Source organism: Cydia splendana, chromosome 1, assembly GCF_910591565.1.
Source record: "Cydia splendana chromosome 1, ilCydSple1.2, whole genome shotgun sequence".
Taxonomy (NCBI): Eukaryota; Metazoa; Arthropoda; class Insecta; order Lepidoptera; family Tortricidae; genus Cydia; species Cydia splendana.
Window position 1 is genome coordinate 19,346,193 of NC_085960.1, and position 22,509 is coordinate 19,368,701.

At 36.4% G+C, this 22,509-nt stretch overlaps 2 protein-coding genes across 2 annotated transcripts; one reads left to right on the forward strand and one right to left on the reverse strand.

Annotated features, from left to right (window-relative positions):
• Nucleotides 1-486: 486 nt before the first annotated feature.
• LOC134791436 (engulfment and cell motility protein 1) lies at nt 487-3,126 on the forward strand. Its single transcript, XM_063762461.1, has one exon. It carries the CDS (start codon nt 618-620, stop codon nt 2,829-2,831), a length of 2,214 nt encoding a protein of 737 aa, XP_063618531.1. The 5' UTR covers nt 487-617; the 3' UTR covers nt 2,832-3,126.
• An 821-nt stretch (nt 3,127-3,947) lies between these two features.
• Nucleotides 3,948-16,408, reverse strand: LOC134791802 (transmembrane protein 87A). Its single transcript, XM_063762948.1, has 12 exons — nt 16,155-16,408; nt 15,757-15,817; nt 14,828-14,919; nt 14,251-14,424; nt 11,567-11,716; nt 10,895-11,070; nt 10,237-10,344; nt 9,442-9,538; nt 8,854-8,975; nt 7,832-7,952; nt 4,584-4,734; nt 3,948-4,202 (listed from the first exon to the last, which is right to left on the reverse strand). Exons 1-12 carry the CDS (start codon nt 16,245-16,247, stop codon nt 3,985-3,987), a joined length of 1,563 nt encoding a protein of 520 aa, XP_063619018.1. The 5' UTR covers nt 16,248-16,408; the 3' UTR covers nt 3,948-3,984.
• Nucleotides 16,409-22,509: the final 6,101 nt, after the last annotated feature.

A 22,509-nucleotide genomic window follows, 5' to 3' on the forward strand; every position in this document is an offset into this window, starting at 1 on the left:
TGCCTATATGCTATTAGAGTCTGTGCGGAAAGAGATGAGTCGTGGAATGTATAGGGTCCAATACATTCCACGACTCTTCTCTTTCCGAAAACGTTCCGAACAGACTCTATACTTAAAGCCGTAACAGACTACCGCACGACATCGCGACCTTGGTACGCCGCACCCATAAGTGAGAGCGGGAAAGAGATATCTCACTTTGCGGCGCACGTAGGTCGCGCTACTCGCGGTGCGGTGCGGTAGTGCTATTATTTTACTCTTTTTCATTTTATTTCATTTCAAACGTAGACAGAGAGAATCATACTGTCTTTGTCTTACGCTAGTATAGTTTTTTTTCTTGTTATTTACTGGCAAATTGAGTTTGCAAGACTATAACTCAATCGATCGATTAAATGCCGCCATGTAACGCAAAACGTATGCGATTATTGTGAGGTATGTAGATCCCCTTTAAAAAAAGAACTGTCATCAAATGTCATTCGCTGTCCTGTCATTTCCTGCTTGCTTTTATTTCGTATTGCCTTGCCCTATGCACAGTTTAATGGGAGGGACAACGGGGTGTGAGCATTTGAGCATCTGAAATACTCATTTCGTGCATTGTGTACGTGACAAATGATAAATAAATGTCTATTAAGCCATTGAAGATGCCTTCAGCGACGAGGGATTCGACTATACTTAAGATTGCGGTGGAAATGCTAAATGCTCCCGATAAGGTTCCTCAGTTGATAGAATTCGACCAAAGCCAACCCTTATCAAGCATTATTCAGCTCCTCTGCAAGCCGTGGGGTCTCCCAGATCCCGATAACTATGCGTTGCAGTTCTCGGAGAGCAACAACCAGAACTACATCACCGAGAAGAATCGAAATGAGATCAAGAACGGGTCCGTGCTACGCTTGGAGCAGTCGCCAGCGAAAACTGTGCAGGAGATACTGTATAAAATTAACCATGGAAATGAGATCGAGCAAGGTAATGCTCTCACTAAACTCTCTAGCCTAAGCAGTGACCTCACTTTCGCGCTTGAATTCATTAACAAAAAGGGTTTGACCTTAATAATTTGTAATATTGAATCCGGAAAATTCAAAGGTACTTGTCTGAAGCATGCTCTAGTTACTTTTGTCGAGCTTATGGACCATGGCATTATTTCCTGGGATATACTGGAGAATCAGTTCATTAATAAAGTGGCAAGTTTTGTCAGTAATCAAAGCACAGCCCAAGATCCTAAAGTCATTCAGTCCTGCTTGTCTATTCTCGAGAATATTGTTCTCAACAGCTCAGGGAAGAATTCCCATGTTGAAAAAGAAATAACCATTCCAAGTTTGATCTCCCAATTGCAAAATCCTAATCAAGATGAGGTTAAAGTGATTCAACAAAATACTATTGCTCTCATCAACGCCATATTGGCCAAAGCCGATCTAACTAAAAGAAAAACGATTGCTGCAACTTTGTCATCAAAACAGGTCCGTAATGTCATTTATGACAATTTGGTTGGTGTATTGGCTGTTCAAGCACAAGATACAGAGCTGGCACACCAGCTGTATGTGCTACAGACACTTTTACTTGGCCTGCTTGAGCCCAAAATGAGACAGAGAGCCGATTCACAAGAACAGGATTCACAGGAAAAGATAAAAGAGCTAAGGAAAATTGCATTTGAAAATGATAACAATTTCAACATAGAAGTTACAACAAGACGTCAGATTGGTAGCTTCTCAAAAGATTTTAAGAAACTTGGTTTTAAATGTGAGATTGATCCAATAAAAGATTTTAATGAAACTCCCCCTGGTATGTTGGCCTTGGACTGTATGCTGTACTTTGCAAGAAACTATCCCGAAGACTACACAAAGATTGTTTTAGAAAACAGCTGCAGAGCTGATGAACATGAATGTCCATTTGGTAAAACCAGTGTAGAACTTGTGAAGCAGCTGTGTGACATATTGCACATCGGAGACCCACCAAGTGAGCAGGGCCAAACATACCACCCTATGTTCTTCACCCATGACCATCCTTTTGAGGAACTATTCTGTATTTGCATAGTCCTTCTTAACAAAACATGGAAGGAGATGAGAGCAACCTCAGAGGACTTTGTAAAAGTTTCCAGTGTTGTGAGAGAACAGATCAGCAGGGCACTGTCCATCTCACCTAAAGGTTTTGACAAGTTTCGCCAGAAGGTCAACCAACTGACCTATGCAGAGATCACACAGATTTGGCAGACTGAAAGAACTAATAGAGAAGTTTGGGAATCACATGCTAGACCTATTGTTGAGCTGAAAGAAAAAATAACCCCAGAAATTATTGATCTGATCCAACAGCAAAGATTAGGGGTACTAGTAGGTGGGACTAGATTTAAAAAGTATTCATCAAGAGGGCAGAGGGTTAAGGATAAGTTTTGGTATGTCCGATTGTCCCCCAACCACAAAGTTCTCCATCATGGAGATTGTGATGAAAAAAGCACTCCAAGTTTAGAAGAGCTTGGTAACAAACTGTCTGTAGCAGACATAAAGAGTGTTGTAACAGGAAAAGATTGCCCACACATGAAAGATTTACGAGGCAGAAAAATAAACCCAAGTTTGGCTTTCTCCCTGATACTCAAATCTGCTGAAGTGACTTCTTTAGAATTTGTCGCCCCAGATGAGCAGGTATTTGACTATTGGACAGATGGTGTTAACGCTCTACTAAAGGAAAAGATGACAAGTAAATCATATGAAAATGATCTTGAAACTTTGTTGTCAATGGATATAAAAGTACGTCTACTCGATGCAGAGGGCATTGACATCCCACAGGACCCTCCACAGATACCTGATGAACCTGAGGATTACGACTTTTACTACGATAATAATTAAACATTTCCATTTTATTCATAAGATGATTTTCCGGATTATATTACTTCCATGTGTATCGAAAATTCCTAGTATTAGTAGTTGAATAAGTTTTAAGCAAGATATTTATTAATTTTTAACTTATTTAAGAAAATGTAATCCTTTCCATTTATACTGAGTGAATTTTATCAGCACTTCCACTTAATAATAATAACAGTGGCCATATTCCATATTATATTTTATATACCAAAGATCATGTCTAAAGAACAAGAGAATATATTTTAAAATGTGCGTGTACAAATAAATGTTTTCTTAGACATTGTTGCAGTTTATTTTACTAGTAAGTAGTCGTAGTTTTTATTTATTTATAGCCTTTTTGTTGTGGCACCCAAATGCTGTTTATTTGCTCTTCCCGTTTCCTCACTGATTCACTGTTAAATGTTTTGGGTGCACGCGTTCTGTCTTGTCTCTGGCTCTGGGTGTAGTAGTAATGTAGTTTAATTGTTATATTCACGGAAGAAAGAATGAGCGCGCCGCGGTTATATTAGTTTAGCCTTGATGACAAACATAATAAAATACAGTAAAGGGCCATAAAGTTTGCACATCGGTATTTAGAAAGAGAATATTGGAGGCAACGAGAATGAAAGAGACAACGCTCTACGAAGCCGAAATTCCGATGTGCAAACTTTATGGCCCTTTACTGTACGCATCTAGATTTACGTGTACAGAAGGTACCCTAAAAAAATCTAGTCTTTAATTTACCACTTTTTTTAGCATGATTGATAAACACGATGGGTACGGTGACAGGTGCCATCTATATACATTTTATATCCTAAAACGCAAAATTGTATTGAGATATGACATCTGTCAGCATACCCTACCGTACCGTACTATAGTACTAGCGAGCTACTACAGACAGACATGGCGAAATAAAGGTTTTCTAATTAACTATGGAACCCGGAAAAGGGGTATTTATGTAAGGCTTGTTGCAGTCACAAGCGAAAAATGCTACTACACTCAATAGGGCCTTCCTATAAAACGATTTCATATTACACCTTTGTGTCAGCTACTGATTGATGACCCGCAAAGCGGTGTCTTATTTCGTCAAGAGGTCAAGTCAAGCAAAAAGAAACAAATATGATTATAATACTTTACACGTTTATTTAAGTAACTTTGTTTACTGCATCTTGGACACCTCGAACTTGGTGTTGATGATCTCCTCGTCGGAATCTAGGAGCGGCAGCGTGCTGGTGGGGATGTTCTCCTCCACCCAGCGCAGATCCGAGTCCAGCGAGTTGGCGGCCGGCTCGGGGGCCTCGCGCTCCTCGCCGCCGCCGCCGGTCGAGCCGCGCATCTTCACGCCGTACGCGTCGTTCACGAACTGCTCTTCTTCTTCTGAAAAAGAAAAGAGGGGCATTTAATTCTAATATATGTAACTTGTAATCATTGGGCTGTTCAAGTATCCGCAAAGAACCACAAACCTTTAGATTATTGTTGGAAAATGTAATGGATCTCAAGGCTGTTAAGAGTTATACCAAGAAAAGTCTGCAACGATTTTGATAGCACAGCACACACAGTGCAAGTGTTATTTTAAACGTCAAACTTCTATTAAATTATGACGTATTAAATAAGACTTGCACTGCGTATGCTATCGCTGCAGACATTTTGGTCTAACACAACAACTTCAATCAACTTGGCCTGGCAAACTGGAGAAAAAAAATTGTTCGAATAATAAGACATCCAGCTTTGATGTACCTAATGTATGTAATGAATTACCATCATCCTCATCGTCGGCGTTGTCGAGGAGCGGCGTGAACGCGTAGCGCTGGTTGTTGTTGGTGGGCCGCCACAGCACCATGATCACGGTCAGCACGCTCGCGAACAGAATGTGCCAGTACGCCTCGTCCATCCACACCTCCTTCCAATCCTGGAGAACGACTGACATTTTACACAACTTACTATACAAAGTTTCTCTCAGATTAGAATTTTTATAACCTCAAAAGTAATGGTGCAAAGTTTAATCTGAGTAGGTAGGTAAAACTATGCATTGAATTGTAGTGTCGTTTACATATCTTAGGAACTCTATCATATTGGAAGAAAAAGTTAATTACCACGACTTTTAGCTAGTTTGTTAGTGCACGGCACCTTGCACTTTGTGACTATGCGCTGAAACTTGGCACAGTTGATTCTTAGCTGGTCATGAGCAGATACAGACCGGGAGACCTCGAGAGCCACGTCTCATTTAGTGGGGGGGAGGGGGGGAAGTTCGACGCCGCCGCGCTTCACTTGGAGCAACATTTCTCTAAAACTGTACCTATTAGGGCATGTGATATATCATTTTCGGATAAATTAAGGATGAGGAATTTTTTTTTGGAACCAAAACAATGCACTTTCTAACAAAAAAAAAACATAAAGTAGAAAAGACAAAAAAATGTATCTTGGATTTTTCATAATTACCAATTTTTTTTTAAAGTGTAGTAGGAATCTGAAAACAAAAAATATAGTTGTAAAGCTACACTTATTACGTTTAAGAAAATATATAGTTTATTATACGAAACCGTTGTTACATGGGAGATAAAAAATAATATTAAGCGTGGGCCAGAGTGATCTCAATACAAAATATTATTAATGTGGGAAAGTTACTTATAATTTGTTCTACAATCGTTTATTTTTTTAGTTTTTCGTAAATAACTCGTAAACGGTAGCCTACAGCAAAAAAATATCTTTTACATAAATAATCTGTTTCAGATTTCTTATAAAATAAGTGCTACTTTTTTTCGCTAAGATCAATATTAAAAAAAATATATTGAAGGGAGAAAATAAATACTAAGGTCCCCTTTTTTAGTCATTCGTAAATAACTCGTAAAGGATGGCCAATAGCAAAAAATATTTTAACACATGAATAATTAGCATAAAATTTCCTACAAAAAAGGTTATTCAAACTTTTTCGCTAGGATCAATATTTAAAAAGGGGACCTTAGAATTTATTTTCTCTCTTTAATATCGTTTTTAATATTGATCCTAGCGAAAAAGTTTGAATGATCTTTTTTGTAGGAAATTTTATGTAAATTATTCATGTACTAAAAAATTTTTTGCTATTGGCCATCGTTTACGAGTTATTTACGAATGAATAAAAAAGGGGACCTAAGTATTGGGTCCTTACCTATGAAATTGGCGTTTTTGTTCATAGATATAAGTCATCAGACTTATATCTATGAAGTTTTTTTTTTTTTTTACAAAAGTACATACACAATTACAATAAAACTACAATATGATTTCGCCAAACTGCTTGACAGCAATTAATTGTTATTTTTTATTGTTAAGTGTTCAGAATTAAGCCTTGAAAATAGGTCTTTTCATGTGCTGTCGGTTCGAGTATTAAAATTACTTATATTTTTCTAATGGTACCAATTTTCAAGAAATGGAGATATTGAAAACATACCTTAAAGGTGTCAAAAATTACTGGAAAATTTTTGTTTGGTTTGAATTAGCCATCAAAAAAATATCCGCAAAATTAATTGTATGGAAATTAGTGTTTCGTTGAAATTCTCCGAACAAAACGCCAATTTCATAGGTAATGACCTAATATTTATTTTCTCCCTTCAATATTTTTTTTAATATTGATGGTAGCGAAAAACAGTAGTACTTATTTTATAAGAAATCTGAAACAGATTATTTACGTAACAGATAATTTTTTGCTGTGGGCTACCGTTTACGAGTTATTTACGAAAAACAAGAAAAATAAACGATTGTAGAACAAATTATAAGTAACTTTCCCACATTCATAATATTTTGTATTGAGATCACTCTGACCCACGCTTAATATTATTTTTTATCTCCCATTTATCAACAGTTTTGTATATTAAACTATATATTTTCTTAAACGTAATAAGTGTAGCTTTACGACTGTTATTTTTTGTTTTCAGATTCCTGCTACACTTTAAAAAAAAATGGTAATTATGAAAAAATCAAAAATACGTTTTTTAGTCTTTTCTACTTTATGCTTTTTTTTTTGTTAGAAAGTGCATTGTTTTTGTTCCAAAACTAGATTCCTCATCCTTAGTTTATCCGAAAATGATATATTACATGCCCTAATAGGTATAGTTTTAGAGAAATGTTGCTCCAAGTGAAGCGCGGCAGCGTCGAACTTTCCCCCTCCCCCCCCACTAAATGAGAGGTGGCTCTCGACGGCTCCCGGTCTTTATCTGCTCAAGACCAGCTACGAATCAACTGTGCCAAGTTTCAGCGCATAGTCTCAAAGTGCAAGGTCCCCATACAACGGTGTGCAGTAACAAAGCAGCTATTTTGAGATTAGAAAAATTCTAATTTGCCGCATGCCCGCAGCTATAGTCTGTATCTTTAGGTAGGTATTTAAATAAATATAAACAATTTGTACAATTTCGGGTAGTTATAAGAGCTGTTTCCCACTGACGTCCCGTTTTTTGCGGGTACGGTTTTTTGCAAGATCCAGTTTTCTTCAGTATGCATGCAGGATCCCGCAAACAGAATCCTCGTGTGAAAGTTACTATATTAGCACCTATACTATAAGTAGACGCAAATCAAACTCACGACTGGGGTCGTAAAACTTCTCATTCACACTCGCGTGGTCGTAGGCAGGGTGAGAGAGATAGTGATATGGCTCCGGTCGTCAGTTTGGTTTGCGTCTACTATACTAAAACGGGATCCTATAAAAAACCGTACCCGCAAAAAACTGGACGTCAGTGGGAAACAGCTCTTATTTATTGGTTAACCAACCAAATACAAAATCCGCCTGGATTTGTCACTGAACGACCTGACTTTAACCTACATTATTTGATCATGTAATGTTTTCATCTACCATCAACTGGCTTAAGGAGCCATTTGAGGGTAGATTTTGTTTACTTTTATTTAAATACCTACAGATACAGAGTATAGTTGCGACCATCGGCGCTGTCATTTCAATGTTGAATGTAGGTACTGCATAGAAGGTTCAAAATCTTGTAACGGTTTGATGTTAATCCTACGTTATACAAAATAAAACTCACAGTGATGCAGGGGAGGACTCGGAACGCCTTGATGGAATACAGCATGAAAACCACAGAGGAGATGACGGCAAATATCAGCGTGTTCGTGAAATGCCGGTACAACGAGAGCTTGATTGTGTTCCTAAAAACAAAAATATATACAGAGCGTGACCAGGCCTGTGTCACCAATTTGACAATTGTCAGGTGAAATTGACAATTAAGGAACCCGGCGACCTTCGTTACATGCCAGCCCAGAAAAGTAAAGAGCGAGTTGTCAGTAACATGAGAAATAATTGTCAATTTGGTGGCCTATGGAACGTGGCAGTAGAAACTAGCCGAAGGAAAAAGGATACTTACATAATATACCCAGAGTTGTTTTATGCTTTAACCTTCCTGTACATGATCAATTATTGATCAGCTACTCTCTGCTGCCATGAATTAGTGGATTACTTATTTTATTAATAAAATAAAACAACTCTTACATGCACAAATGAAAAACTCATGGCGAAATTTAGGCGAAACCTTTAATTTAATTTGTATTGGTTTTTTAAATTCTTTTTTTTGTTTAACGAAAGCGTATTTGCCACTTAAAAGCGCGATTGTAAGTTGTCGGAAAATAAAAGGCCAATATTAATAAAGACTTCTGCAATTATTCATTTACAGTATTTTGTACCAAAACATGTGTTTTTATGTTGCCCTATTAAAATATTAGTGGTGGCTTATTAAAATAATACCAGCCGTTTTAACACATTTAAACAAATCTAGTTAAAAAAAAGCGATCGTAAACTTATATGGGTTTCGCTATCGGTCGTTACTTTTGCTTGTTAATGGCTTAAAAAAAACTAAGCCATAAAACCCGCTTACCACACTCCTACCCCTTAGTAATCTTGCACTAAATTTCAACCCCTGTTTAACTTAGGGGATGCATTCCAAGATAACAGAGATCCCATGTTTTTTCCAGACAGGCCGAATCCAAATCCGTTTTTACGTGATAGATCGACAAATGGAACCGTAACAAAACTAGCTTAGTACAAAGTACTGACCTCCTCAGTTGCAGCGTGCGCATGGTGTGTGCGAGCGAGACGAACACCCACCAACAGATGGCACTGTCCAGGAGCGACATGGGGGCTTCAGATAGGAGCAAGTCGCGGTTCGAGTCATCGGCCTGCGAACAACAACTTATATTATAATATAAAACATCATATTATGTAGATGTCTTCATGGAAACCGTTTTTCGGTCACTTACTCGTATTTGTCATTTGGCATTCTTATAATACGGAACCCTAAAAAACAGGTGACAATGCAATATTATGATGAAATCACAAACTGGTCTGATGAGGGAGACCAAAGGTAGGAAGAATTCTGTGTGCAACGTAACTTTATTTAGTTTGGATTTGTTAGAATCTTCTGATAAATATTAAATGATTGTTGAAATCAACAGTACATTCAGCGATTAAAGCTTTTTATCAAAAATTAAATGTTTAATTTATGATTTTTTGAAAAAATTCTCAAAGTTGAGAATTTTTTCAAAGACCCTATGGCAATATGCAACCATGATGCAACCTGACTAACCTTATTTATAGGAGTACCTTTATGCTTAGTATATGTGATATATTTGAGTAAGTACATACCTTGTGGTGCAGCCTCAGCCAGGCCTCGATGGCGGCCAGCACGCCCCACAGCACGCCCGTGCCCACCACGCGCTGCAGCGCCGGGCCCAGCCGCGGCCTGCCACACAACACAAATACAACATAAATTTCAAGGCACGCACACAAAAACATGTCATATGTGATATGACATGTCGTGACATCAGGACTAAAAAAAAGTGTTCGGCTTTTTAAACGACTTCAAGATTTCCAAGGCGTTATTCATAAGATAAATAAATAGATATTATTGGATAATTTTACACAGATCGGCCTAGGCCCACGTAAGCTCAATAAGGCTTGTGTTGTGGGTCAGTACCCACAGTACAGTTACTAGACGACGATATATATAATATACACATACATACAAATACTTATATACATAGAAAACATCCATAACTCAGGCACAAATATTTGTGATGAACACACAAATAAATGCCCTTAACAGGATTCGAACATGGGACCTCCTGCTTCGTAGGCAAGGTCACTACCAACTAGGCTAGGAGGCCGTTAGGACGTTTGCTAAGAAATTCTGTTATGATCCTATAATCAAATAGACTTCAGTACACTCAAATGAAGTTGATTTAGATATCACTGTCATTCATTCAATTGACATGATGGGGACGATGGGATGCTAGTGTGATGGGGACCTTGGGCCCACCGTGGCTCAGAACGGGTTTTAGTTTCTTAAGTTTTGTAGGGAATATATTGTAATATTTGTAATTAATTGACAGATTGAAGCGCTGGAGTAGAAGAATCGTGCGTTGAATAGAGTCGACTCACTTGACGATGCCGAAGCCGAGCGACACGATGATGACGAGCATGCGGGCCAGCGCGCGCTTCGCCACCGACATCCACTCCGCGAACATGTACGCCTCCGCGTTGAAATATCTACACAAACAAACATTCATTAGGGTGGTCTCACTCTCTCATTAAGCGAAATGTGAGACAAAATACACATTCGGCAAAGAAATTGGACAGTTGGAATACCACACTTAGATACATATACTGCGTTCATTGCGTATTATATAAATGTAAACCATTATTTTCCATTTATAATTGGATATTTGTTCCTTAGGCTCACACAAAAACGGCTTTACGGATTTTGTACGATGTAATGGCCTGGGTATATGGTACGTGGCACTGGCTGGCAGCTACTTGAGATACCGTATCATGTGTGGATTATTATTGCCTTACCTATTGATACGAGTATTGCATGGTTATATGCGAAATGCGTAGCGGAGAAAGAATAAAACCGGACGGACAAGTTCGAGTCGGAGTCGGACTTCGCCCACCGAGGGTTCCTTACTTTTTAGTATTTGTTGTTATAGCGGCAACAGAAGTAAGTAAACACACTGTAATAGGGTCCCGTTTTTACCTTTTGGGTGCGGAGCCCTAAAAAGCGATGTACTGAATGCTGCTCGGGTACGCGTGTACTCACCCGGTGCTGTCTATGGAGGAGTAGACCGCGTAGTAAGTGGCGCTCTCCACCATGCCGAGCAGGGCCACGCCGCCGATCCAGTACTGGATGCGCAGCAGGTCGCGCCACTGCAGCGCGCACACGGTGAGCCAGCCCGCGCACAGCACCGTGTACACGGCGCACATCACCCCGAAAAACTGTCAATTTGATAAACTGTTGATACTTGTTGACGAATAACTGAATTTATCGGAAGCGCCTTTCCGATATCGGATGTCGGAAGGCGCCTATGACAAAAACAGCTGCAGGAGAGTGCCATTGGCATTAAGTTCGCCGGTTATGCGTCATTTATCGTTTTTTAGTAATTATGATTTATTAAATGCATAAATAAATACAGAGCAACACATATATCTTACATTTTACTTCCGACATCCGATATCGGATCGGACAATGTGAAAACGCTTTAACTCACGAGCGCGATGGTCTTTAAATTATGCAGGGTATTTTTTCAACCCTTAGCCATATTTTGCGAGGCGTATATATACAGATCATACTGCGCTTCTTTTACTACGTGACCAACCTTGTATTTGCAAGAAAAATTGGCTAAATTAATGTTGTATTAAGCAGACACGTCTGTAAACGATACCACAGAACTTAGAAACAAATAAGTTTTATAACTCCTGTGGTATTACGTACCGGTAATAAGGGGTAGATGGCAGCAGATAGATAACTTGTGCCAGACACCATCTCGACATGCACCGTGCCGTTAAACTTAGTCGTACTTAGCACCGCCATGCTTAAAATGTAGATACCCTCCTTATCCACTGTGATAAGTGGGGGGAATTTCTGTAAAAGACAATTATTGTAGTAGTATAAATAAATGCATTGTGGTAGATATAAAAATATTAATATGCTTATAAACAATGAAAAGACAATTAATTATTTCCTAGCAACATGCATAACACCAGCATAAGGATAACGATTTTTACTAATTTCCTCAACAGTTGTTAATAATTTCCATGTTTCGCCTTTGTAGACACTAGAATTGTATAAAATGTGTAGGTACAGTTATTATTAAGTTTGAAACTTCGAAATACCTACCTAAATAATAATAATATGTTGTAAATTCATAAATATGTGAGACAGATGTAAGTGGTTATTGAAATGCGCTCGAAATTCAATCTTGTGTAAGTAGCTTAAAAATTTAAATATACATATGTAGTTTTATTACAACCAAGGTCTACAAATTATAGTTAGGTGAAAATTAATTAAATAATGAAATTACACTGCACAACTGAACTATTGAAATAGTGTATTAAATGAAGCAAGTTGTTGTATGGAGACCCATGCATTAATTTCTCAGTCGATGAAATTTTGCTTGGTTATTGTGTAGTATGAGCCGAAACTAACATATAAATATCCAAAACAAAAAACACTCCTAAGTTAGGTATTTATACGTAAAAATACAAATCTGTTTATATATTGAACCAAGTAATTCCTCCGTCCAAAATGATTTTACCAAATATGTAAGTTATTTGTATCAGTATGTGATACTAGAAACAAATCTAAAACTTTTGTCAAACATGAGAATATTTTTTTTATGATAATTCCTTTTTTGAAGCTTATTTTCATCGGAAAATTGCTCTGCCATTTTTTCCTTCTTATATGATCTTAGAATATAATTTTCACGTCAGCAGCTCGAACAAGGGTACTTTGCTTCTTGAAAACAGTGAGCAAAATGCGATTTTGCTCACTGAGTGAGACAAAATGACATTCAAGTGACCTTTACAGTCAAATGTCATTTCAACATGCGGGGTCTAATACAAGTTCGAAATACTTGGGTTCTATTATCTCTGTCCCTTTCACGCTGTTAGCAAAAAGAAACAGACAAAAAAAAGTTCAAACGACATTCAACGGTATATTGACGGTTTATAATAGACCCCCGAAAAACTTCAGAACGCATCGTTCCAAACCACGTACGAGTATAAATTATTAATAATTAATTAATAACAATAATGTTTAAGATTTGATAAAAATACAATATTTTAGGTATTTTATTGTACAATTAAAATAATGAACTCAAAAAATACACAGATTATCACGCAAAATTAATTATTTTACTTTGTGAATTTCTACTATAGTTGACAAATAGTACGTATCCGCAATTCGGACCGTATCTTACAAAGTTTTTTTTTTTCAAAAAAACGTTGTCGATTGAAATGTCAGTTGTTCGTTATTTCCTTATTATTTTACTGAAATTTATTATTACGTTTTGTTTTTTTGTTCGATTGCGGTAATTAAACTCAATTGTTTGTATATCTTAAGAAAACATGAGCGTATAGGTATTAAGTGATGAAGAAGGATTACATTTTTTAAGTTTTCTAATAGGTATGTTCTCACTACTCCCGTGAAAAATTTTGTGTACTACACGAGATCAAAGTTATTTACATCTCGTGCGCTTTTGAGTCCCTTACTACGCTCAAGATTCTAAATTAGATTCACTCGCTACGCTCGTGAATCTATTATAGAATCTTTCGCTTGCACGGGACTCAAAATAAGCACTCAAAGAAATATCAAACTTTGATCTCTTGTTGTACAAATAACTATTGGCGTAGTGGGTAAGAAAATCCAAAAAAAATGCATACCCAAATTTATGTATTTTAGAACTATTAAAAACTGAGAGTGGAAAATTTCTTAGCCTGATTTCTTTTAAGAAAGAAATATCATCCCTTGTACACCCCGCTCCCTATACACTGCTCCCGATATGTTTAGTTTTTAATATGCTCGTTATTTTTTTGGATGTTTTTATAGTTGAATGGAAAGAAAACTGTGAACTTAATTCAATAAATAAAATGGATAGAGAAATTTTCCACAGCGAGTAAAAAGGCAATTTCTGGAAAAAGTATAGTTACATGGTAACTTTTTTAGATTTCAATTTGTAGGTTTATACCTACAAATTGAAATCGGCAATAAAATGGCATTCCAGTGAAAAAATTAGACAATTTTCCGGTCCAATACACGCCAAAAAATTATATTTTGTTAATATTGGTATTTCTGCGGGGATATTTTTTTTTGATATTTCATATATTGTTGCAATACGTTACATGAATATGTCCGGAGAAGAAAGTTTAAACGGAGCATTTTTCCGTAAAAAGATATTAACAATTTAAGACTTTAGGTATTTACTTAAATCCTATTATTATTATTCTTTGGAATACAATACTTTTTATTTATTGATACTTTATCATACTGTAAAGGTTTTTCTGGCTGAGGAATTACTGCGGGGTCCACTACCTTTATGTACTACACTAAAAGTAAAAACAAAAAACATATCACTGACATCCAGTGTAGCAGAATAGCCAGCCAATATGTGTACTCACAGATTGTGCGGTGATCCCAGCCTCTTTCTTCCCATCCGCTTTAACAATAGCGTCGTCGTCTTGAATAGGTATGGAGTGCTTGCTTGGACACGCGATCCTGCGTTCGCCATTGGCATGGGGAAGCATTGTTCTGTTGCCCACATCGCTGGGGGGCTTTGTGCATACTACAATACGCTGGAATATACGATATTGTCAAAAAGCAATAGTTAAAAAATACCTGTAATGAAGTTATTTAAATGTCGAACTTCAATAAAACACCACTTCAATTAAATGAAAGATACTGCTATTTTAAAGCTTGATCAAGTAACAAAGTTTGATAGTTCCTAAGGTATATAGGTAATAAAATTCATAACCATCAGTTAAAATTATTTGTTAAACTGTTCTTCAAATTTGTTTCTTATGTGTGTTTTTGTATAAAGAAAAAAACCTATTTAACCTAAAAGAAATGAAAAAGGGGAAATTATTTTAGTTCTTGCAAAATGGAGCCTTAGGATGTGACAACAATAAAATTGCACTAACAATGGCACAATTATCTCTAAGGTCCCTTTTCCAATGAATTTTTAAAGAGTGTTTATACCTTTTCAAAATAATGGAAGTAGTCGGGAGAGCAAGAGCTCTGCTCCCAACGGTATGACACAGTCAGGTTAGAGTCCACATTGTCACAGGCAACTGGAAAACGAGAAAAAAATCAGATATAACATTTAATATAATTTCATTCCATTCACTGTCTAGAACCCTGATCCGTGGGGTACTGGCACTCAGGATGCTACAGGAGACTGCAAGGCTTCCTTGCTCCAATTATCAATCTAACAATTCATACTGACAACCAGTCTGGCCTAGTGGGTAGTGACCCTGCCTGTGAAGCCGATGGTCCTGGGTTCGAATCCCAGTAAGGGCATTTATTTGTGTGATGACACAGATATTTGTTCCTGAGACATGGTTGTTTTCTATGTATTTAAGTACATATTTAATTATTATATATATTGTTGTCTGAGTACCCACAACACAAGCCTTCTTGAGCTTACTGTGGGACTTATTCAATCTGTGTAAGAATGTCCTATAATATTTATTTATTACTTATACTGCAGGGCTCATTAGATCTATTTTGTTTCAATTTATTATTTCTAAATTTTTATTGTAACTCCCACATATATTTTGTTTGTAACCACACTATTTCTTAAATATTTAATCTTACTTTTATAAATGTAAGCTTGCTGTAAATCAATAAATTGATTAAAATACAGTAGAAAAATACAATGGATTTATATCAATGTTTTTGAAGTTTCTTGGTCACAACTCCTAGAAAATTTGTTAGGTATAAGATTTTAACAGTTTTTAAATGACTAATCATTGTACTGTAAAAAAATTCAGGCAGTAGCTGGAAACTTCCTACTTAGAGGAACAGAGAGAGGAATGTTATTTGCATCCCTCTTAACAGCGGGATGGTAGAAATATGCCACAATTAAAAATTAATTAAAAATAAAACTTAACATTGTTATAACTTACTTGTTACTACGACTCTGGAATCTTTAAATAATGATTTTGCCAGCGTAAACTGGCATAATTCCTGCAACAGATAACATGGCTCGTATAGTCAACACTATGAAGCATTTAGATTTACCTGCATTTAATTTGAAGAAAATTATTACCTGTAGCAGTATGGATCATTAAAACATTAGTTTTGGGCTAAAACTTCCTTGTATTGATAATCGATAGTATAGTAGACATTAAAACGTTTATGAGTTATGATATGATTCAGGGAGACACTTGAAACACGACAAAAATTGTATATGTTGTACGCCCATAAATCGATGCTTTAGAACATTCTTATACACCACTCCATCATCTTGAAAATGTAACTAACCGTTTAATAGCATAAATACAATAAATTAACCAATGCTCACCCCACTCAGCGGCAAGTCCCATTTCCCAACATCGGAAAAGCAGAGTGAAACTTTGACGGTCGCTAATAAAAATATACAGAGTAGTCGCAACATTATAAATAAAGCTTAAATATAAGGAACAGGAACTGCAATTTATTTTACTTTCTCCCGACCGCCTCTAAACCACATTTTCTTTTATTTCAACTAAAATTCAGACTTTCCTTAAAACTCATTTACGCCGCATTTGACAATTCTTTCTGCACCTAAACAATAGACAAAAATTTACTCAAGGGGCAAGGGCTCTACAGACGGTACCAATTTATCAACACAACAGCGCGGTGCCATTTATACGAACTATCTGTGGCCACCGATATGATATCTATCTATGTCTGATTTCCATACCAGTGAACTGCAGTGAACCAACGGGTTCCAGCATGGATCCAGCAGAAGGATTGGTCATGGCTCAATACAATTTGTTGGGCAACTTAGACGATTACAATACACGATTAGAAATTACCAAGGTCGGAATTTGGTCGCAACCACGTTGCCGAGTGTAGTAGGCACTTTTTAGCGCTCTTCTACCAAAAATGCTGCCATGTGTTTGGATTCGTTCTTTTTAGTAGAAAATGATAAGCTTTGAGAAGGGAGGGTTCGGTCCAGACTATAATTATACTTGGTCAAGCAGATCTTGTCAGTAGAAAAAGGCGGCAAATTTGAAAACTGTAGGCGCGAAGGGATATCGTCTCATAGAAAATCTGAATTTCGCGCCTCTTTCTACTGACAGGATTTGCTTGACCATCTATATATCCCTATAATCTCCATTATATTTGACGTATCACTTCAACTTGGCATGAAAACTTTTAGAGTTAGACCAAGAAAAGTCTGCAACGATTTTGATAGCATACGCAGTACAAGTGTTATTTATACGTCATAATTTCATAGAAGTTTGACGTTTAAAATAACACTTGCACTATAATACTGCATGTGCTATCAAAATCGTTGCAGAGGTTGCAGACTTAGTCTAAGCCTAGCCACACACGTTCGGAATTTTCCGTACGGAATGACATGTGCAAGCGAGACAGCGCTATGCATTTGTAGAGCGACGTCCTGTTCCTGTCATACCGTACGGAAACCGAATGAAAATTCCGTGCGTGTGCGGCCAGGCCACGGATCTAGAATTAATAAACCGGATCGAATACACTGGCCAAAACGTGTGTCCACATGAGAAGTCAAACCTGAGCCCTGCATCTCTTTCTAATTAGGGTGACCATAAGTCACATGAATGTGGGATATTTGCATAAGATGGAATATATAGTTTGGACAGGATCTTTTCTCATTCGTGCATAATCAGAGAGAATCATACTGTATTATCCCTATGCTAGTATAATTGCCCCAGAAAAGAGATCGATATAGTTTTTTTCTCTTCTGTTAAACGCTTCACACAACCTTAGGCCCCATTCGCACGACAGCTTAAAAAGCGTTGCGTTAAAACCCGACGTTGGCGCTTTTTTACCGTTTCCAATATTTGTGTTCACATGAACGCTTAAAAATCACTTGTGAGTCGTAATGCCACGTACGCATCTCAGCAAAGCCATACTTTATTTGCTATTACGACGTATTATTTGAATATAGCTTAAATATTTCAGGAATTTGTAAGCATACGTTGACATTTTTAAGGTGAAACTAATATTTGTGTTCACATGAACGCTTAAAAATCACTTGTGAGTCGTAATGCCACGTACGCATCTCAGCAAAGCCATACTTTATTTGCTATTACGACGTATTATTTGAATATAGCTTGAATATTTCAAGAATTTGTAAGCATACGTTGACATTTTTAAGGTGAAACTAATAATAATCTTGACGATTGACACCAAAAATTGACACTTGACAGCCAACTGACAGCAGCGCCGGCGCTTTTTTAACGCTTGTGAGAACAGATACACGGAGTTCCGTATGCTCTATTCAATTTGACGCCAACGCTCAACGCCGAAAATCGAACAGTGCTCGATAAAAAAGCGCCGCGCTTAAAAACCGCCTTCGTGTGAATACATACATGGTTATCCATTGGTGTCATTCAAACGCTTTTTTAACGCGCGTTGAAAAAGCTGCCGTGCGAACGGGGCCTTACTTAATTTAGTCGTTATAAAAGCTTTTTGTCGTTATAAAAGCTGTTACAGATGGGATGGACGTATTGGATCGCGATCAATGCGATCATGGTCAATTGTGAGGAAGGCCGTACGTCCATCAAAGACACAGCTATAAAAGAGAGCGAGACAGATCCGGGGTCGGGTAAAACGTTGTAGTTGTACCTTAACTAGGTAATTCGCAAATCGTATCGATTAAAAACACTGCCTTCGGTCGTGTTTTAATTTATCACCACTCGTTGCAAATTTAATTCCTACTTTCAACACTTGTATCGCAAATAACTTTATATTATTACTATGCCGACTGGTTATCGATACTAGTCATTTTGTCAAGCCCTAGCGTAGCGTAACAATTTATGTTTTTGCACGAAATTATCTTGATTATTGACTAAAATGATAAAATATTAGCACTCAACGAAATAAAAACTTACATTTAACTGTGTAAACCGGCATCCTACACTATTTATGCTCTTCATAATTGAACAAAATACCTATCACCAAAGAGAATATAATCACTACGTTTTAAGAGACGGGACTTCCATACTAGCGACTTGATTGGTCTGTGTATATGTTTGGTTATCCAATCATGTACGACAATGATCAATGTACGACATAGAACTGTCAAAGAACAATAGTACCAACATAACATACTTAAATAGTGTAGTATGCTACACGCATAGACTTATAATATATAGAGACGGTGTCTCAGCGAGCTGTCACTGTTGCCACTTTTGTTTAGTGCACGATTAACAATGAGGCCCACCTTGCTGTAGCCATGTCGATAAAGTCATATCGATAAACTATCGACATTTCTTGCAATTTTAATTTTACTTCAAAGGTTTAACGGTACCTAAAATGAACAAAAACGCTTTTATTCTTTATTGTGGTTATCAGATCACAATTTTATAGTCACGCCCCAGCAGGGAACCAAGGGAAAGTTCAGATATTTAATTAAAATACATAAATACCTCCTAAAATAGGTGTTCCGCAATAATTGAATTATATTATTATATTATAATATATTCATTATCCATTAGCATTTCAATTATGTTTATGTTTAACGAAGATATTGAAGCTTCAATTAATCGCTATTTCGTTCCGCTGTGTAGCGTTTATCGATATATAACATGATTAAAATCGACTTTTCACATCCCTAAAAGAGCACACATATACGCTTTTACGCACCCATACACAGCCTGGGCGCATCACAAAAGGCAACACTTGATTTGAAGTCCATCTTGTCAACAGTATGGTTGTCCTTTTTTGACAAACGGCATTTTTAAAAGAGCGAGGGTAGAGAAATGATACTAGTTGCTGCGCCGTGAAAGAGAACAGAAAACGTTGGGCCCTTGGCTACACGCTTGCGAATTACCTAGATACCTATATAATACCTATGTTATTTTTTGATTAATATAAATATAATGATAATAAAATGCATAACGTGTCGTTTTCTTTCCATTAAAATTAAACATACTATGGTGCAACCGTTGCCGTACTGGGTTCTATTTATATAAAAAAGACCATGTTGGCCCGCGACTTCGACTTAACTGGCATAGTATGAAATAAATGATAGCATTGAAGCTATCATTTGGCATAGGTTTCATAAGTATTGTGGATATGGACCAAAATTACTCATTGTCCTTTCGTACTCGAAATCAGGTTAGAATCGAGTCCACATTTAAGTCGTATGTTATATATAGTGTTCTTTGAGTGGACTAATACATGGTTGGACTTAAATGTGAACACGACTTTTATTTGTTAAAATAAAAATATATAAAATGATTTTTTTTAATAATTTAATATAATTAATTTAAAATACATCCCGACGGTTCGACGGTCCACAGGTAACAGAGGAAAATGTGTCTTGAATAATAAAATTAAGTCTTCCATTACAACTTATTTGACCCACTGCCTGCATCTGAAAACATTTAATAATTAAAACAGACTCACAGACATTTTCTTATATTTTAGGTTAAAATCTTAAATAATAGGAAATATTACGCAAAACTCTGCGTAGGTAGCGCCACTACCACTATCTGTCACAATCTGGGGGTCTACCGCGAAACAAGAAAATCGAAATTTCGTTATCTAACCTCTCTATCACTCTTGCACATTCAAGCGATAAAGAGGCAGATAACTAAATTTCGATTTTCGCGTTTACCGGTAGGCCCTTGTTAACAAACCGCCTTGATGCATCAATGTCATAATTTATAGTCTGTGAAAACTTGTCAAAAAACAGTTTAAGGCAGAGTATGTATAAGTTAGTCTATGAATTTTCTAGAGTCGGTAGTGCTGCACTCTGGCGGCAGAACATTGCTGTAATATCCCCTATTACTAGATTCCAAAAATAATATAATAAAAATAATATAATAATATGTCCATTCCATTAATACACAGATGATAGATGGATGGTGTTTAGCAAAAATGAGTCATCCCACATCCATTTTGCAATAAAATGTCAACTTTAAGCGTAATTTTTTTGAGTTGACATCTTATTGAAAAATGAATGTGGGTTGACACATTATTGCTTATCAGCATCCAGATAATTTTCCACTAAAAATATTCGGAGAAATAATTATAGTCATGTTGTATGCAAGTTACCAGGAAATTCACTCATTTTATTTTATTTACTATTTACATTGATAAAAAATTAGGCTGCAGTCGATATCGATACTTCGTATCGATACTTGTAGTACATCCCTAGTTCACAATGAAAGTGGATATGAAATATCTAATTTTCGATGTGTTTATAGCCTGCTACACTAAAATAAGGCTAAAAGTATCTAAAGCAATACTTACCTGTCTTCATCTAATGGAAATTTTGCCATAAACTTCCTTTTTTGCGATTTTCGCGAGTGTATCAATTTCCACATATTTCGCACTGAAACAACTTAGTTTTCGGTGGCATTTAAACAAAATCTATAGACTCACTGTATGTTCTTATCACGTTTGACTGTTTTGGAAAATAACGAAGGCTTTTAAAAAAGAAATTGCAAGAAATACGTAAGTAAAACCTACGAACCGCCATGATAAACAACAAAGCAATGTGGCTGACAGTTGACATGACAGATGAATAGCACTGACGTTTTATTTTGTTTTTTTTGGCTATGGCTAGGTCACTATAGTCCATACAAAACCTTTTTTTGTTCCTAGTTGCGTGAGCCTGCCTATCACTATCAATATCATACTTATGGTGTGTTCATATACGTGATGAGTGATGACTTCGCTTTTGCATACTTTAGCTATTATTTAAGCGTAAGCGTCATCGTAGATCTGTAATTGCAACAAAATTTTCAAATTTGCCGCCTTTGTATACTGACGGAAATGTGTGTCCAACCTATATAGAATCGATTACATATATATAAATAGTTAGAATTAACGTTTTAGTAATTAAATATTATGTATAAATATGAGTCTGTAATGTCTAAGGACTTTGGATTTAATTTTTGGCAATTATATAGCTCTCATTACGTGAACCGAATAATTAATCATGCCGAAATAAGTATATCTTTCTTTATTTATTAGTATACTATTTAGGTAAACCTATTTTTACATTAAGTACGTCATAACAATTCTGTAAGACCGATCCAAATCGTACCGATATCATGGTCACCCTAATGAGTTTGACAATGTATTCTTGTATTTTTATCGTAAAATTGAATAATTGTGACCTACCTGTGAAAAGGTGGTGAAAAGATATTCCACAATCAGCGTAGCTTTCACTTCTACAACCGCTCACACAACATTTTTTAACCACTTTTTAAAATATTTTACGAATAAATGCTATGCAGCGCCATTTAGGTATTTTGTAAATACACGAAAAATATGTCATCAAGTTGGGGATACTAAATAATATTCAAAGTTACTACAATTTCTACCATATTCAATTTAATGTCTTTTTTTCTTGTGCACATGCTTGGTTTAATCAGTTAATAATATTGACGTCATAATAATTAACAAATTACTTAAAAGATATCAGAACTGTAAACGGAATATAGCACTAAAATAGTATAAGAAGGTAATGAATTTCAGTAGTATATGGATATAATTTCTACCACAATGGTATCTTTTTAACATTGGCAACATGTGCGAGTGAGACACAGGGCTCGGGTTTTTCTATCTCAAGTGGACCGTTTTCTATAGTCTGGTACGAACAACTTTCTGTCTCGGTGATAAGGTTCAAATTAGTATGGCAAAAAAAGTGACAGCTCGCTCCAGTTTAAACAATA

What these genes read in the sequence shown, in the direction of transcription:
- LOC134791436 (XM_063762461.1), top strand. Translation starts at nt 618, where the DNA reads ATGTCTATTAAGCCATTGAAGATGCCTTCAGCGACGAGGGATTCGACT.
- LOC134791802 (XM_063762948.1), bottom strand. Translation starts at nt 16,247, where the DNA reads ATGTTGCGACTACTCTGTATATTTTTATTAGCGACCGTCAAAGTTTCA. An exon ending in GGGACTTGCCGCTGAGTGGG is followed by an intron (nt 15,818 to 16,154) that starts GTGAGCATTGGT and finishes TATCTGTTGCAG; the next exon opens with GAATTATGCCAGTTTACGCT. An exon ending in ACTTCCATTATTTTGAAAAG is followed by an intron (nt 14,425 to 14,827) that starts GTATAAACACTC and finishes CGTATATTCCAG; the next exon opens with CGTATTGTAGTATGCACAAA.